Raw genomic sequence first — 19,536 nt, forward strand, 5'->3', positions numbered from 1 at the left:
GATTTAGATCATCAGTCTTTGTTTTTTGAGCAATAATGGTGCAACGTGGTGGGTTCTGGGTTCGATTCTAGCTATGGGTGTTTCTGCATGTTTTGTTCCCCACATCCCTGTGAAGGAATGTCGTTGTGTGGCTTCAGCCCTGCCCTGTGTTTCTGGGGCGGGCTCCAATTTTGCCACCACATCAGGTTAAATGTCTTCCTGATAATAGACAGCCGGAAGAATCCTACTACTAATAAAGACTAGGAGGAGACCTGATACAGATATTCAAAATCCTCATAGACACTCAGAACCAAGTGAGCTTCTTCATAATCAACAGTGATATGATTATCACTGGACATATATATTTGATACAGTTTCACTAATTTAGCAGTAGGAATATTTAGACTAATTGCATACTGTTTGTGTGAGGCACAGAACTCAATAGTAAATCTTTTGAAGGCTGTGAGATGATCTGGAAGAAAAAAAAAACTTTTTTTGGACCAAAGGAATTGTCCCTGAATGAATTTCACTTTAATGGATTTTGCAAGTGTTTAGCCTTTTTTAGCATGAAGCACTTCTCTAAGTGGAGCAAGACTCACCGTTTTCCAATTTTGAAAGAAATATCAGGAAATATTTTATAGAGTAGAGAAACAAGCAATGCTGCTGTCTAGAGAGGCCACTGTTACCATGTTAATTTTTGCAATTTGAAAGTTTCACGGTGTTGTCAATTAGAGGTTAAATCTGCTCTGACACCTAACAGGCAAGTAGTGATCTAATTAATCCAACCTAGAAAATAACAAGAAATGCAAGGAGAAAAAAACACAACTTCAGGTCGCTGTCATTAAATCATAGTCATTGCTCCTTCAGCACAAAATTTTCTCTGTTCTGTGTTCCTCTGTGAATGGTTTACACCTTAGACGAGTGTTTGTGAACGTAAACAACTGGCAGGACCTCAAGGGAAAAGGACGTGGCTGTCTACATAAATTGTATTTTTTGTAAATTGGAGTTATTTTTGCAGTGAGAAGAAAAAGTACACATTGAAATGTTCTGTCTTTGAAGATATTAGAAGTAATCTCAAACTGAAAAAAATGCTATTAAGCTGTCAGGTATGCTTTAAACATTTCACTTTTATCTCTTCTGTATTGTTTTCTTGTTTTTTTTTAACTATCTTAAAGGTCAATCATAGTCTTTGACTATGCGTGCATTACTAGACACTACAGATGTTTCAATGACAGTGTTTATCATTTAAAAGAAACGCACCCAGCATTTATTAGTCCATGTAGATAGCGTTTGTAATTTATTTTAGTAATGGATCCAGACCATGATCCACCCATCCATTTTTCAACCACTTTATGCAATACATGGTCACAAGGGAGCTGGAGTCTATCCTGGCAAGCAAAACACACAAGGCAGGACACAGCCTGGACAGGACTCCAGTCCATCGCAGGACAGACACAGACACTCACACACTCTCACCAGGGCCAATTTTCCCACAAGCCAATTAACATACAGTACTAGTATATCTTTGGACTGTTTGGACCTAGTTGTAAAATGGGGCACTCAAAGGAAGTTCACCTGAACGCAGGGATAACATACAGTAGACAGCCACACAGGTAGCACCCCAGATCTGCAGCTAAATCCAGGGCCCCAGTGCAGTGAGGCAGCAATGCAACAACTGAACCACCGTGCTGCTCTCTCGGCAAAATATGAAAGAAGAAAAAGAAATGACAGCAAAAAAGCTTCCTTAAGCTATATTTCGTTTCATACCTGTTGAGGCCTTTACCTTTAATGAAAAGTTGTCAGTTCTTTTTTTTACATACTTTATTGTGACAAAACGTTACAAAAAGGACCATCGAATCAGTTGTATCTAAGAGCTTGGACTTTTTTCACAGTAACTCTGGATGCTTTTCTCAGAATGTGGTTCCCCTCAGGAAATCAGCTGTTAGATTTGGAGTTGCAGTTGACTTCAAGATTAATGACTGTGATGCAAATAAGCAGACAACAGTAGCAGGGTTTATTCTGTGTAGCAAGCCATTCTCTGTTTTGCAGGATTACACATACATTGAAGATTTGTTTTTTGCTTTGGTGATTTCCCATTTCCCTCTTGTGACTTTGACATTCTTTGATCTGCAGGAGATTCTGGGGCTTGGGCAAAGTCCAGCGTACAGCAGGCAGAGACGGTCCCTCCTGGCTCCACCCATGTATGTAGCAGAAAATGATAGGGGCCCTTTTCCTAAATTCGTTGGCAAGGTAAGTCTCCTCTAAAAGTGATAAAGGAAGTCAAGTCATATACAGTCTCCTTTGCCGCTTCAAGTACTGTACATTTTAGCTGGCGTTTAAAGTGCATGCATATACAGTAGGATGAGGTGTATTAACATGCTTTATATGTCCTCTGTCAAGGTGCCTTTATTAAGCCTAACAAGGTCAATGTTTGGTCACAAGACCCATGCTCATTACCAATTTATCAAATGATTCCTATTGTTCACTAGTAGCAAAACTAGTGTTTTAGATAGCACAAGCAGGTCTGGTTGTTTTTCAAGGGCTACTTGTTTCCTGCGAGCCTGTGCACGTTTTTTTTTTGCATGTTAAGCTGTTTTTTGTATCTTCCCTGAACTGGATTTTGAAGTCTTTAAAAACACGTGATCAGTGGAACCATTCTTTTCCATCACCACTGCTTGTCCAGAGGGCACTTTTTCTCGCTGTGACTGAGATCTTTCAAGGAGATTCATACACAAAATAGAGCCAGCGAAGTCTGAAAATATTTCTTCTTCCTCATAATAAACTCTCCTCTCTGTATGTCATCAAGTCAGGACAGCAGCCTCGACAACGGGATTCCTGCATTTTCATATTTCAAATGAATGTGTGGGATTTTCTGGCCCGAGGGGGCGTGGCAGGAGAGAACCTGACTGGGGATCAGTGACGCTGGATGTGCGTCTGCGCCAGACTTCATTTCAACTCGGCTGGGATTCATGATCTGAGGCTCCTGGCTGGAAGACGAGATCGACACTTGTCTGGACATCAAATTAAAATCTAGTCCTCTGCTAAATGGATCTTATCAGTCGAAAATGTCAAAACAGAGCAAAGCTCACTACATCTTATCAAGAGTGACTTCTTTTTGGATTATTTTGCCTGACAGCTTTCCCCCTTTTTTTTTCCAGCTGCTGCATCTTATACACCATCATATCCCTACTGCTGTATTTTCACTTACCGTACAGTATGAAAACCATACAGTGTCACTACTGTTGGCACCCTTCTCCTGAGCATGATCCCGAGGCTTGTTAGTGAGAACTGGTAGGGCCAGGTGTGTATATTCTTGTGTACAGTATATAGTGGAGAGGGGAGGAAGAGAGCATTCTTTGAAAAACAGAATGGGAGCTGAAATCAACTTTGCATGATAATTGAATTTGCATATGTATAGTAATTGATAATTACTCAGCGAGTGAAACATACTTCCTCACAGTGGATGTTTTTTTTTAAAGCCCTAAGGTGTTCTTGACTTATTTCAGTGGCGATACTATATTCCTCCTCATCTAAAGTTACACGGCAAACTGACATTGAGAATTAATGAGTTTAGATGTCCTAGGGCACAGATAGTTATAATGGGAGTACGTGGCTGATTACAGTTGTTATTGAACATGATTGCGCAATTAATCCCTTTTTCCTTTCTTAGAAATAAGTCTTACCTTATGTCTAGTCTTTATGTGGCATAGTCACCAGCTTTCTCTTTAATAGATTACTCTTTAGTCTGATGTATTTTTCTTTTTTGTGTTTTTAAATTACTGCTTTGACCTGCCTTACATTAGTACTTCAAATCAATTTTCACATGTGATTTTTAAATCATTGATGTACTTCATCTGCTTGTACCACATTTTATGTCCCTCTTCAAACTGTTTTTGTGCCGCCATTTCACAATTGGCCTCATTTTCATCTCTTAGACTGTAATCAAGAAAATTCAGTGCCCTAACCAGCACAGTACTTTTTTTTTGCTGTAATAGCCTCTCATATTACAGTACAATACACATTTCTGTTTTTTCCATGCCCTTGATAAAAGCAAATTGTCTTTACTCTTAAGGTGCAAACACCAAGGAAAAACTGCTTCAGAGCCATGACTATGAGGAGGTTAAGTTCTTCAGTATGTTTTCAGTAGTGTAAATACTGAGTGGTAGTTGGCGGTTGCATCTATTGGCTCACAGCTCCAAATTCTGGTTCTGATTCCATCTTTGGGGAGTTTGCAGGTTTTGTTCCGTGTGTTTTCAGCAGGTGCTCTGGTGTGCTCATACAGTACTCTACTTCCCAAATGTATGCAGGTTAGGCCTGATTGGCAAGTCAAGGTTTCCTCCTGGGCACAAACACACACAGACACGCACACACACTCACACCAGGGCCAGTTTGTCCACAAGCCAAAAACCCAGTATGTTTTTGGACTATGGGAGGACTGTACCAGAGTACCTGGCGAAAACCCACACTGACACAGTGAGGAGACAGAAACACAGAGAGCAGCCGGTGCAGTGAGGCAGCAATGCTGTCCACTCTATGGCCTTTGTTTTGCTTTTTAAACCAGGTGTGAAGGATTGAAGTGGTGCTACTGCTTTCTCTTGTGCTCTACCTGCTCCTTGGTGAATGTGGGACTTTGCTTCCTGGAGCACTGGAGGCAGCTCACACACAAATACATCCTTATTTTACCATGGCAACAGCTCCATTACAGGGTTTTAAGGTTATAATAAAGAAAGGCTATAGGCTCTTAAAAAATCAATGGTAATACCGAGCTATTCTCTTAGGAAAACACTCAACCTTCTTTGCTGTAAACCCATTGAGGCCAACATCAGTAATTAGCCCCTAACGGTTTGTTCTTTCCATTCAGTTAAATGAAGTATTTATTTTATTTTAAGACACGCTTTTGTGTCCTCAATGAAATGATATATTCATGAAGTCTTTCAGAGGGTGCTTTTAAATAACTGGTTTAGAGCTGGAAATGGGAGACCTAGTCGTCGCAGGGGTCTGTTAAGAAGTATTAATTAGTTTCGTCTCACAGGATGGGAGACATTGACCAAGAGCTATATTTTAAATAAGCCAAATAGCAGTAATGATACACTGAAGGCTGCTTGAAGTTTAACTATGCTGTCTGTGTTTGCCTCAGGCTTGTAGGATTCAGTTGCTATTGTCTCTGACAGGTTCACTCCCTCTCTACATCAGTGAGCCTTCCCTGAAAGAATCAGATAATACATGATATTCAACTTTTGGTACATTGGGGAGCACACAAAATGGATTTTCCACATGAATAAGCCACAATTTCTCATGCAGGTCATTGGCAGAATATAATATTATTTTAAGATTCTATCTAAAATGCTCAGATATAAGGGGAGCAATTGTTTACAAGTGACCTCTGCAGAAAAGAAAACTATTCACATTCAATCTGGATTCCTTTCTGACTCTCTTCATACAGTGTTACGCTGTGACTGTTTGTAGGGATATCTTATGTTGCACCGGTGGAAGGTTGTCCACAGTTTTACATTTGACTTATTTTTAATTGCATTACTGTTTACTCTTGACTTTATATTGAATATGTTATCTCTTAGGATTATGTTTAAACCACAAACTATTATTCTATGAGCGTATCTATAAACGTGGGTTACAACATTGCACCAGTTAGACATCATGTGCTTATCTATGCTTAGGAATATATTAAATTAAAATTAGCCTTGAGTTTTAAAAATTGATCTTTTAATAATGTTTTCAATAAATTATTGTATCCCATTAAAAAAGAGGATTAATTGTTTTCGATAACATTTTTGTTACTGGACTCAAAACTGTGATTTGGTTAGTCATTAACTTTGTTAGCATTAATATTCATTCATCCTAACAAGTGCTAAAGTAGTTAAAATTCTTAGATATTTCATAGTATGCAGGATATTTTAGTCAAATAAATACAGCTGTTAGCAGTCAAGAAGGATCACTTTGTTCCAGAAATGACCTAAACTCCTAAATCTCCATCCATGGAGTGCTCATTAAAATCTTTTTAAAAGTGGGTTCTCAATCATGTATACATAAATTTTAATTTAACATTTAGTTCTACATGCACCCCACTTTAAAGTATTTTTTTTTCAATGGCTATCTATTCACTCCAAAGCTCTATTAATAAAGCAGATCATCTCAGATGTCATGACAACTGGTGGTTGTCAGTTGAAATGAAACTGTGAAAATAATAAGAAATGAGAGGACAGTACTTGTGTTGATGAATGACCCGACAAAAAGAGTCTACAGCGCTGTCTGTATTTTAGAAGAGTAAAATCCTAGATTAATATGGTAGTGGTGATGAACACAGTGCGAGTTAAAAGCTTGTGGGATTTCAAACTACATTTCTTCTCTTTTTGTGTTGAATTTAACACATGCTTGCATCAAGAGCCAAGTACTCACTCGCTCATTATAAATACGCCACTAGTGTTTTCCTATCATTGAGAGAAATTCTGCTAGTCATATCTCAGTAACCAGAACACAATTTTTTTTGCTGAAAGCATAATGTAAATACGTGGTCTTGCCCTAAGTATAAGTAGCCATCCAAAAATAGAAGTAAAAAAGAAATATCAGGATTCATTTAAAATAATCCCCTAAAATATAACCCTCAAATTAGCATCCTAGACCCTTGATACAATACTTAATACAAGGGTACCATTCAATCAGTGCATGTAGATGCTTAAACAGCAGTGATACACAAAGGCACTTTTAGGAGCCAGTAGAAGTTACCTGCTTTTTCCAAATGGGTCAGTAGAAAGTGTTTGAGAGATGCTGCAAACATCATTGCTCTCATGGACTGCGGCGCTAGTATCTTGGCCATGCTGTAGAATAGAAATGTAGGAGTAACGTGTGATGAACTGCCCTCGGAAAACCACGTTTCTGAAGATTTGTTAAATTATTTTAATCTTAAAAATGATTATTTCTGGGTACGCGTTGGCTGCTTCCATACTTCTGTGCTCCACTGCTGCTTTACTCTACCACTTTACTCCAAAGCCAAAGGAAACCTGTCTGTTAATACTCATAGTCTGCATTGCTGTTTCCGCTGTTAAGCAAGGGACTATAGCCTGGACATATCTGGCTGAAGGGCAACAGCCTTGCCATAAGCATTTAGAAGAAGCTTATAGTCTGCTGCAGGGGTGACGTGGATGGTGAATTGTACAGTGCCAAATGCTAGGAATGATGGGACAGGAAGTGATATCAGTGATGTGAGTTGGATATTGTCAAGGTTAGTTTGAATGTGCTAGAAGGCCTAATACCCTGTTTCCGTAAACAACTGTTTAGGCTGCTTCTTTCAGAAGGTGTGAAATAACTAACTACTGGTGGTGTATTTTTTCCTCAAGCTTCTCCCTGTCAAAGTTTGAATATTATAAAACGGCTTTCCAGTACTCATTGCTGAACTAAGCTGACTGTTGTCAGGGTTCAGAGGCTGCTACTGAATTGATATGGAGGTTTTTCGTGTATTTCAACATTTCTTGATGTTTCCAGTATATTTCTAATTTTTACCATGAATGCATAGAAAGCTCTTACTCAGTACGACACACCTGGGTAGTTTTCATAACATCAGCACTTTTAACCTAATGTTCAACTGCAGCTAAATCTGAAAAGCGCCTCTATTGCACCAATATATTGCCTCAAAAAGATCCCTACAACCCATTTCATTGCGTGCTATTCCGAATGTTCCACTTTCTTTAAAAGAAAGTTAGTCCAACCACAGTCCAGTCATCAGCATATCATAAAGGTACCTAATGACAGAGGTCCTGGACACAATAACAAAGAATCAGGCTTATAGGTATTCTCTTTACATATACAGTACAAACCAACAAAGCCTTTATTATTGTGTGTATTAAAATTCCTCACACTTCTTCTTCAGTATCTCTTTTGTGGCATAAAGCTTCGATTGATATTCACGTCACTGGAGACTACGGTGATTATGGAGGGTGATGTCTTTAAGGAAAACCTAAAAACTTTCTTTTCAAGTAAAGAGGTAACAAAATCAAAGATTGGATGATAGCAGCTTGTACTGTAAATACTCCCAGAAAGTAGCATTCTCTTCTCTGAGACTCTGTAAGACACTCAGGATGACAAGTCTCTGTGCATGCACTGTGGTAGAAGAAAATGTAACCTGAGTTTTCTTTTTAAAAAACAAAGCCAGCAGTCACATTTATTGCATGTGAAGGGACTTTCTGTATTTTCTTTTAATGTTTGCAATCATGTAATGGAAAGTGATATAAATAGGTAATGTTATCCCACTAGAATTACTGTTCATCACAGTTTAATGACTGGTGGGCAGGCACATATGCAGGAGGTGTACAGATGTATCCGTAAACAGTCCCATCACTGATGCACACTCGACATGTAACATGGCAGAACATCCGCTACCAGCTCCTTGATCACCTGAAAGTTTTTTGCGAAGTATTTTCTTAATTACTCTGGTCGCAACTTTCTGCTGCTTCTGTTCTTTCAGTTTCATGCATAAAAGCAAACATGCACGCTTACAGTACATTACTAGTACTTTACATTTCAGTCACATTTTTTATTACAAAGCTAAAGTGTCAGGACTAGTCTAGGGTCCTCATGTTGTAATCCTAATAAGAGCCTGTAGAGTAGGTTGCAGTAAATTGTGCATAATAATAATAATAATAATAATAATAATAATAATAATAATAATAATGTAGCAATAGTAATGACAATAACACTCCATTCTTTTCTTGATTTTTTTTGTGTTTACTACCAAATTGATCTAATTAGAGAATTTTGCCCTACTTGCCAAGATCTTTGTCTCCTAAGAATGTAAAATTCTTAAGGCGACGTTTTGCCCCATAAGTAACAAAAAGTGTCCTGAAAAAAGGTTTTATCGCTTTTATCGGATTTCACATGGAACAGCAGCCTGAAATGAGTTTCTGCCTCAGCTGCCCAGGGACGTCTGGATACACTATTCTGCGCACGACTTCAGACAGGGCGCAGGAGAAGTACAAATAGAATATTTAGAAGCTTGAAAAGGATGTGCTCAGCTGTTATTAAGAGGAGTTTGGCTTTGCGCATGATCGTCCATTTATTATGCACTTTCAAGTAAACACTAAAGCCCTTTGCAGCCTGTGTACACTTGTCAATTAAAATTTGACCCTTTGGGTTGATGAGGATGGTGTTGGTTTAGTTTGTCAGTTTGACTCCCCTAGAAAGGCTGCAGTAGTTCAAAAAAAATGTGGCAAAAAGTAGATATTTCTGCCCTGTGGTGGTGAGAGACTGATTCCTCCATGGTTCTGTAGCATCTGACAAGCTTTGTAACTGTTGCTTCCTCTCAGTTCCATTCATTGATGAGTTCTTTTTTCACATGGGTAAAAATGAAACAAAAAGAAAACAAATCTCAGATTATAGCTGATGGATTTGCTGTTGCCCTGTGTTCATCTTGATTGGTCCCATAGTATTTTTTTATTTTGATTGAGATGAATATTTACATATAGTAAACATATTGTATTACTACTTGTTTACTTGTTTATTACTTGTATTCAATTCCTGAGTTTGTATGTTCTCCGAGTGTTTGCATGGGTTTCCTCCCATAGTTAACAAATATGCTGGCAGATTAATTGGTTTCTGGGAAAACTGGCCCTGGTGTGAGTGTCTGAGTTTGTGTCTGTGTCTGCTCTGTGACGGACTGGCGTCCTGTCCAGGGTGTACCCTGCCTAGTGACTGTTGCTTGCCAGGATAGGCTCCGGTCCCCCTTCATTGAACTGGAGACAGTGGGTATAAAATGGATGGATGGAAGTCAGTTTTTCATGCTGCTAGAATGTTACCTGTTTGCTGTTTTCCTTTTAACTACATGTATCTGACTTACACGACATAATAATCATTCTTTCTTTTGAAGCTTAAGCAGTCTTCTTCATGCATTTCATTGTTTTCTTAATGAGATTTCAAGTATCTTCATTGGGTTCTTCTTTTTGACATTGCATAAAAAATAGCATTTGAAAACTGTTTATTCCATGCTGAAAAGAGAAGAAAAGAAACACATTTCGGCTGTGGAGCCTTCTTCAGGTGTTGGGTAAAATGAAGCCGAAACGTTGTTTCTTTTCTTCTCTCTTCAGCATGGAATAAACCTTTACTTGTTCCTTTGCAGCCTACGCATGCTGACACAGCTACCTACATGAATTATTTGACAACTGTTACTAGATTGTCAAATAGAAATAAGCACACAGCACTTCCTGGGGCCTGTTTTGTGTTTTTATGTTTGTTCTTCCTTCTTTTGTTTTGTTGCTGACTTGTGTCTGGTTGTTTACCTACTTCTTGTCTGACATTTGCATTTAGATGTTTAAAATGTTAGAGGTTTTAGTCAGCAGTCAAAACAAAGTCCTTCACCCCTCTTAACTTCTCTTCCTCCCTTTCTTACTACTTTTTCCTCTGCTATCATCTTCTTGCTTAATAAAAGTCTGTGTGCAGTATGAGCATTGCAGCTCCACCTAGCTAAGTATCTTAATTGTGATTTCTTAGGGGCCTTTAATTACGTTGTCTGCTGTGATGATGATTCAGAGACCTTTTGAAAATGAACAACAAATTCTGCTGCTTGTTCTCACGCCAGGAATAAGAACAGTTTGAATTCCAGCTGGGTTTCAAGGCCCTTCCCAGTTGTCAGTTGTGTTTTTTTATCATCCACATCACTATGTGAATCTGTTAAAATATTACTGACATTTCCTGGGTGTACTGTAGTAATAAGTATAAATATAAAAAGTAATCTTAAATCCAGATTATAAATGTAAATGCAGAATGTAGATGTTTAAGCCCAAGACGTTTTTCAATACAGTTAACATTTTTCCATGAATTTCTGTCCATTTCAGCCTGCCCTGCTGTACTGTATTATTAAATGTTTATTCTTTGGTTTGTTAGCTATCATCTGTTTGTAAAGCTGCCTTTTTTACATCCTGCTGTATATAGAAAAGTTTCATGCATTAGGAAAGCCAACACACCCATGCTAGATTATTCACAGAGGGTTGTTTCCAGTGCCAGTGCAATGAATGATTAAACACCTCATTCTTGAAATGTCTGTTGCCTAATAGCAGCATGATTAACTTGTTCACAGTCCCTATCAATCTGTTTTACCTTTCTTTTTCATCTCTGTTTTGACTCTTTTGTAATGACACACAATCCAGCCTTCGTGAAGGCAGTGAAAGTGCAAGATGTTTATCCACAACTTCACGCATAAATAGGTTTCAAATGAGTTTTTATTTCCCGTTACTGTTGCTCCCTTTTGCACAGAGAAAAACTATTTCTGCACGCTAATTAAGGGAAATATGTTATCCTAAACCCCTAAACAGACTGGATTTGTTAGGTTTGTTTTTGCATCTTCATGTTATTTTTCCGCTAATGAAGGAGATTGATGGACAGGGTACAGTATGTACTGTTTTATGCAGGAAAATGCAAGATGAAATGCAAATTAGGTAGAGCTGGACATCTGCCAGCTGGTTCAGTTTCTTTTTGCTTGTAAACTCTAGTGGGATTGCTTTCACACCGCATGACTTTGAGGGGGACTCTGGCATGGTCCCCCTTGAGTGAAGTCGAGGCCGCATTGGAAATGAATCCTAGTTCATTTATTTGGTGTGCACTCTGATCCAAATCCTCTGCCAAAATGAGCTCTTCTTGGGCGTCAAACAGCCTCCGATATAAATGATCCTTTTCCAAGACCACCCTTAGTGGTCTGGTGGTCTACTTTAGTAAACACATGAACATTTAGTCACCTGCATTCCTGAAACTCTTTCCTTGTTATATGCAACAGCAATGGGTAGCCTCTTTTAAACAATAGAACAGAACTGATATTTTAAGAATTTTAGCTGTGATTAGCAGAATTTTAAAGGTGGCACCACAGGACAGCATTGTTTATTCACACTGTCTTACAAGCACCAGAGCTGAATTGGAACATGAAGGCTTTGCTGAACCGTGGAAGATACTGAAAGATCCTTCCTAAGCATACCTGTCAGACTCACTTTAATTCTACACAGCCGACAACAGAGCAGAGCCCTCTTCTGAAATTTCTTTTATAATGAAAGGACTGGAAGCTTGTTTTAATGACGAGAAAGAATCATGACATACATTACTGGGAAGACTTGAACTTCAAAAGGAAAGCTCCTGAAGCTTTTTTCCCCCCATTTGTATTTGGATATAAAACGTTCATGGCAATGTGTAATAAACAACCTTTAGTAACACAATGTGTTAAGTTGAGACAATCCCTCTCAGATTTACTGTACAGTGGAACCAAAGGGAACTAAAGTGATTCGAAAGGGAACAGCACTGGTCAGTGGCTCAGTCATCAGTCAGAAGAGTTGTTCCCAGTTTTCATCATTAAAGAACTTGATATACACATTAGTAATTGTCACTACATCCCAACATACTGTACAGTAGCTTGGAGAGCTCATGGACTTTGTAGCAGCAGGATCACAGGAGCTGTTCAGGGTCCCGAAATCTGCTGAAGCATTTCTCCGAACTACAGTATGACCTCAATCTCTTTTCTGATGTCATGGATTTGTTCTCTGTTATTACCTGACGTACACCTTGAGGGAGTGTGAAGTCACCTCTGGATTTTAATGGGCCTCAGAGAGGGAGTTCTCCTTGCACTTATGTGACCAGAAGAATAAGCTTCATTGAGAAAGTCTGTAAGAACGCAAGAATGAATCTCTGGAATTAATCTTTCAAGAATAAAAGCTTTGAAAAGCTTTGTAAACAAAGTGCAGTTAATCCAGATACTGTAAAGTGGCATCATATACTGTAGCAATCTTGGGATCTCTTCAGCTATGTACTACTCTTTTTTGTCAAGAAAATTGAGCTCCACTTTTGATATCTTATTTTCTTTCAGACGACCCATGAAGAAGATTTGCACAGGCTCCATTTTTTGTTATGTAAAATAATAAGAACATTAGATGCCCAGCCTTCACGGATATAAATTTGCAGTCTGAACAAACATTTCTTTATAGAGCATCTTCTATTGAATCCACTGTGTAAGAGTACTTTAAATGCTGTTGCTGCTTGACATACAGCTACTGTAAAATATATATAAAAAATATGAAAGTACCACCAAGCACTACAAATTGCCTGAGTACCCTTTGTGTGAGTCCTGGCAACAAAAAAAGACATATATTCTCCAAAAAGTGAGTATTCAGGAAGATACTGAAAACAGTTGTTGAAATGCTCCTACCTAAAACAAAATTGTTTTTGATAGTTTCACACTAAAGAAAATCACTGCAATTTTGTCAGACATTTCGTTTTTCATTTAGAGTTTGAAGTGCTGTGTTTAACAATGCATTGTTGAAAGTCTTGCTTAAACGTGTCTAACCGCCTGTAATTTGTTTGATTGTCTTTACACTTTTAACTCGCTGCCACATCTGGGACTCCCTCGAAAACGAAACTTGCTAGTCTCATGTGAGTAATGTGCTGGCTGCAATGTTTAAATCAAATACGTCTGAACATTGAGAACTGATTCAAATAAAGCAAGTGGTTGGGATTCAATCCCATGCTGATTGGCATTGCAATGTCCCCAGGTAATATCCAGCGATCCGCAGGAAGCCAACATCTTCCGGCTGACCGGAAAAGGAGCCGATCAAGACCCCAAGGGAGTTTTCAGCATCAGCCGGCACACGGGCGAAGTGTACGTCAGCCATCCCCTGGACCGTGAAAGGATCGCCACCTACCATGTGAGTACTGTATATCCCCCTGCCCTGAGCACTAAAGCGGCGCAACATGCTGTCTTCTCCCCTTATACAGAGTCGACTTTCTGTGGCAGGGCATAGCAAGTGTGTCTGTCACTCTCAGTTCATTTCCCTAAAATATGTAACACCACATCCACTACTGTGTGCACTTTACACAGCAATGCATTTTCACCCCAGAAGGTGCATTAATGTTGTTCATCTTATCACATGTTGCGCCCGGCCTTGTTGTGGTGTGATGTTAGTATAAGCATGGCAGCCATTGTTTGCCAGCAGCCCCACTGGATACTACAGATCAGCTTTAACATTTCAATTAAGGGTAGCTTTTAGGTTGACCAGACTGTGTAAACCTATCGTGGAATTTAGCCAAGACAATGGAGTTAACACCCCTACTCTATTAGCAATGCTGTGGGATCATCAATGATAAAGCACCTCTGTTTAAGGTCTGATGAGAAGGAAGGTGGATGTTATAGAACTGTATTCCTGGACACATTACTGAGGCATTGGTATCGTCCTGAGGGAAGACTGCCACCTAGTGGTCCACCAAACCACTTGTTTTCCTTAGCGGTCCCAGCCTTGCTTAGCTTCCGAGATCTGACGTGGTCACTATAAAAGGTGGTAATGCTACTATCATGGAACAGTCACAGAACGCATTGGTACCCTTAAACTTCATGAAACGTCATTTTAGACAAACTGCATGGAAAAGTAATGTCAGATTATTGATTAGAAGCCATTTATAATTACATGATTTCTAGAAGTATATAGAAAATATTTTCAGAACTAAAATGGCATGATAAATGACAGAGTACTGTACTCTCAAGGCTTTTCAATGCAAACATCCATGCGTAGATCTAATCTCGTAATAGTCCTGGACTGGCTTGCTTAAGTCATCATGAGGGGGTCCGAGGTTAGTACCAATAAGAGTCTGTGAAAGTTCTGCTAACACGGCGGTGTGATCACACAGGGCATGTTACTGGCCAGGTGTGACCAGGATTCCCCACACAGCTGGGCACCACTGAGGGTAGGGTGGGTGGGGTTACTCGGCTCTGAATCTCACAGATCCCAGTGACACAGCTCCACCTGGGGACCTCCTGAAGGGCACGTCTCTCCTCCAGTGGGCGCTGGACCTCAGCAAAGGGGCTGTATCATATGTGACTGATTAAAAGATGTACAGTATACAGTGGTGTGAAAAAGTGTTTGCCCCTTCCTGATTTCTTATTTTTTTGCATGTTTGTCACACTGAAATGTTTCAGATCATCAAACAAATTGAAATATTAGACAAAGATAATACAAGTAAACACAAAATGCAGTTTTTAAATGAAGGTTTTTATTATTAAGGGAAAAAAAAATCCAAACCTACATGGCCCTGTGTGAAAAAGTGATTGCCCCCCCCATTAAAACATAAATCAACTGTGGTTTATCACATCTTTGGAAAGCTGAGTTCAATTTCTCTAGCCACACCCAGGCCTGATTACTGCCACACCTGTTCTCAATCAAGAAATCACTTAAATAGGACCTGCCTGACAAAGTGAAGTAGACCAAAAGATCCTCAAAAGCTAGACATCATGCTGCAATCCAAACAAATTCAGGAACAAATGAGAAACAGAGTAATTGAGATTTATCAGTCTGGAAAAGGTTATAAAGCCATTTCTAAAGCTTTGGGACTCCAGCGAACCACAGTGAGAGCCATTATCCACAAATGGTGAAAACATGGAACAGTGGTGAACCTTCCCAGGAGTGGCCGGCCGACCAAAATTACCCCAAGAGCGCCACGACGACTCATCCAAGAGGTTACAAAAAACCCCACAACAACATCCAAAGAACTGCAGGCATCACTTGCCTCAGTTAAGGTCAGTGTTCATGACTCCACCATAAGAAAGAGACTGGGCAAAAATGGCCTGCATGGCAGAGTTCCAAGACGAAAACCACTGCTGAGCAAAAAGAACATAAAGGCTCGTCTCAGTTTTGCCAGAAAACATCTTGATGATCCCCAAGACTTTTGGGAAAATACTCTGTTGACTGACGAGACAAAAGTTGAACTTTTTGGAAGGTGTGTGTCCCATTACATCTGGCGTAAAAGTAACACAGCATTTCAGAAAAGGAACATCATACCAACAGTAAAATATGGTGGTGGTAGTGTGATGGTCTGGGGCTGTTTTGCTGCTTCAGGACCTGGAAGACTTGCTGTGGTAAATGGAACCATGAATTCTGCTGTCTACCAAAAAATCCTGAAGGAGAATGTCTGGCCATCTGTTCGTGACCTCAAGCTGAAGCGCACTTGGGTTCTGCAGCAGGACAATGATCCAAAACACACCAGCAAGTCCACCTCTGAATGGCTTAAGAAAAACAAAATAAAGACTTTGGAGGGGCCTAGTCAAAGTCCTGACCTGAATCCGATTGAGATGTTGTGGCATGACCTTAAAAAAGCGGTTAAGGCTCAAAAACCCTCCAATGTGGCTGAATTACAACAATTCTGCAAAGATGAGTGGGCCAAAATTCCTCCACAGCGCTGTAAAAGACTCATTGCCAGTTATCGCAAACGCTTGATTGCAGTTGTTGCTTCTAAGGGTGGCCCAACCAGTTATTAGGTTTAGGGGGCAATCACTTTTTCACACAGGGCCGTGTAGGTTTGGATTTTTTTTTCCCTTAATAATAAAAACCTTCATTTAAAAACTGCATTTTGTGTTTACTTGTGTTATCTTTGTCTAATATTTCAATTTGTTTGATGATCTGAAACATTTCAGTGTGACAAACATGCAAAAAAATAAGAAATCAGGAAGGGGGCAAACACTTTTTCACACCACTGTATCTCTGAGGCAGGTGGGTCAGAGGAGTCTGCCTGTAATTACTCAATCTCCCCATTGTGAGGTTGCAAGGCCGAGATATGAAATACACATAATTGGCCATTCCAAATCAGATGGGTATAACAAAAGATAATTGGAGATCCTGAATTTTAAAAAGAAAAAAAAGGTCCCACTAGACTTCATCTGAACTGATAGATACAGTAGGAACCTATTAAGTATAAACTGTTCATATTCTACATAAACTGAACATGCCTTCAAAACTTTTTGTGATACTGATGATTTTCTGATACTTTTGTTTGCAATTGCTTTTCCAGCTTCAATTTTCTTAATTTAGCTGTGACTTTATATTATGTACAGTACAGACAGAAATTGCACAGAAAATGCTTATCTTAATAGCACTAAGGATTTATACTGCAGATTTGTCCAGATATCTTCTGAGGTTTTGTGCAGTCAAAACATATACAGGTCATACATAAGAGCTTAAGAAAGTTGGCAAATTAGAGAATCCCATTCTATCTATTTAGCTTGTTTGGGTGTCATCTGCTGATAGATTCAAAGAACTCGTGTAGCCATAATGTATCTTGAATGAAGCCAAAGCACCATCTCCAACAACAGCTTGTCCAAATCCCTTTGTGTAAGAATTGCCTTCTGTTCATAGTTTTAAAGGCGCTTTTGCCATTGTTTGCACTTGTGTCCTCTGCTACATACTATTGATATTGAAGAAGTCCCTTGGGTTAGGACTTTGTCTTGCCTTTGTGGATTTTCAGTACCTGAGTCAGGTCGCCTCATAGTCTTCTCTGTTTAAGATGAAAAAGATTCAGTACTGTTAGCCTGAGAAAATTGGAAATTTCTTTGAACCCAGAAATGTATCAGGTTGCTATTCTTTGGTCTGATTGCAATAAACAAGTGGAAGGAGTTTGTCCTTAACTTAACTCATGGCAAAAACTCTCAAATCTAGCTCAGGTTATCCACACTGTATATGCTTGTTGTCATGACCAAAGAAGCTTAATCTACAATACTTGCTGTAGTTTTTGTTGGCTTCCAGAGGCAATCTGTTGATATTTAATATCAGCAGTTTCAAATGTGATAGCACTCTGTCTTTAATGAACCACTTTGTCCAAAACTTGTGGTTATTGTGAACGTCCAAATTGATCTCGATTAAATAGGCAACAACACAAATTCTCTGACAATTACAGTAAATATTTACAGGTGCATGAAAATATACTTCGTTAAACTGAGTAGCAGCAGTGTACTGTGGTCTCTTGCTTCTCTAAGAATGCTCTTAAGATTGTCAATGCTTTAGAGGTGCCAAGGTCTTCACTTCTGCCCATTCTGGTATAAATCTATGAGTTAAAGATAAGAAGCTGCTCTGAAACATTCAAAGCCTTCTAAGCAGGTGTCCACAATGAAAAGAAGAAGAATTGACATCCCATGTGACAACGTATCAAGCCTGTCTGAGCAGTTTATGTATTTTATCTTTCCCCTCACTGCAGTCTAATTGAATGAGGCTGCTCTATATTTTGCAGTCTGCAGCTTTTTTATGCCATTTACAAAATGCAACTGTTATTTGGAAGAACCTGTACAGTATATTCCACCATTTAATTTTAGCTTCTGGCAGCAGAACAAATATCCTAGAAGCTTAGTCAAGATGTTCTGGAGGCTTATACCTGTATGTTATACCTCATGCTTTCTCCGGCCATTTTGTCAATAAATTAAAAACCTGTTACTGACAACCTGAAGTGCTGCCACGTGATGGACATTAAGGGAAAATAACAGGTAACAGAGTATGAAGCTTTGAGGAATAGAGGAGGTTCACTTTGTTTCTGGGAATGGTATGTCATTTCTTACCCAGAGGGAGTTTTGTCATTGTCTTTGTGAAACTCGGGCAGCCACCAAGTGTCTCAAGGGACCATTCAAACCCAGGCGCTGCGATCTGAAAAAGAGTGGCTGCAGCACGGGAGTCAGACAGAAAATCACCCAGGAGCAGAGCCAGTGGTGAGCGTGTGCCTCGAGTGCAGTGGACCACTAACCCCATGCACGGGGTGTGGTGGGGGGGGGGGGGGGGTGAGTGAAATCACTTTGACAGGGCAGTGGGAGAGGCTGTTCCAGCAAGGCCTGACCCAGCACCCCAGAGCCGCGACAGACGCGCAGTTGTTCAGAACAGTGTGTTGTTTCAATCATGTCTACAACGCGCCCTCGGGGCACAGAGTGCTCGGTCGCTGGTCCTCATCAGAGGCTGAAGGCCATCAGCTCCAAGGTGTGATTCCCATGGAAGGAAGAGAGGACCTGGGAGAGGTGTGCCGTGAGAGTCCGGCGCTGAAGAGTACGCAGCCATAGCAGTTTGAACATTTTAGTAAAACGTAGTTTAGATGAACAGAAAAGGCAGTTCTCCTGTTAGCAGAAGCTTAAAATTAGCTTGAGAGTGTTGAGCACAGTGTTGAGGTGTCAAGCTGGAAAGCCAGGGAGACTCACAAACCAAATATGGGACACAAATAACTGAAGGAAAAAAAAACAGGTATACAGATATACTGTACAGCCCAGGTAAACACTGTTCTGTCTCTCAAGACTGGGGGGAGGGGGTGAATTGACTGTTTGAAACTGAAAAGTTCTGGGGAGAAAGAATAGCTGGGGAGAAAGAATAGAGGGGTTTCCAGTGCTCGTCCTGGGGGGCCTGTGTTTCAACAGTTTAAGTTTTCATTCCTGCTCAGATCCTAACATCCAGAACCATCGCGTTATTGATTGGGCAGTTTGCCCCAGCTCTTCAGGTGCTGGTGATTTACAGAGAAAACCTGCAGAGACACCACCCCCCTCGGGATCAGGACTGGACACCCCCGCTCTGAACTATCAAAAAGAAACACCTTGCTTGTGTGCTGGAGATATGGAAACACTGGAATCTGCTCCAGAGGCAAGGCAGCGCTTTCAGAATATCTTTCACCTTCTGTCTGGGAGCAGGGTGTGGATCAGTCAGTGGAACTAATTACATGCTCTAGAAGACAGAGATTACTCATTTACCTGTGTGAGGGATGAGAAGCTGAAGCGTAAGAGGCACGCCAACCCTA

At 39.9% G+C, this 19,536-nt stretch overlaps 1 protein-coding gene across 1 annotated transcript in view; it reads left to right on the forward strand.

The window, feature by feature from the left end:
• Window positions 1-19,536, forward strand: part of cdh13 (cadherin 13, H-cadherin (heart)) — a 413,334-nt gene that overhangs the window by 156,490 nt on the left and 237,308 nt on the right. Inside the window, exons 4-5 of the mRNA XM_088939282.1 lie at window positions 2,113-2,229; window positions 13,509-13,661. Coding sequence (XP_088795408.1) covers window positions 2,113-2,229; window positions 13,509-13,661 — 270 coding nt within the window. The remainder of the gene's footprint in view (window positions 1-2,112; window positions 2,230-13,508; window positions 13,662-19,536) is intronic.

This window comes from Atractosteus spatula, chromosome 21 (assembly GCF_055471065.1).
Source record: "Atractosteus spatula isolate fAtrSpa1 chromosome 21, fAtrSpa1.hap1, whole genome shotgun sequence".
NCBI classification, from domain to species: Eukaryota; Metazoa; Chordata; class Actinopteri; order Semionotiformes; family Lepisosteidae; genus Atractosteus; species Atractosteus spatula.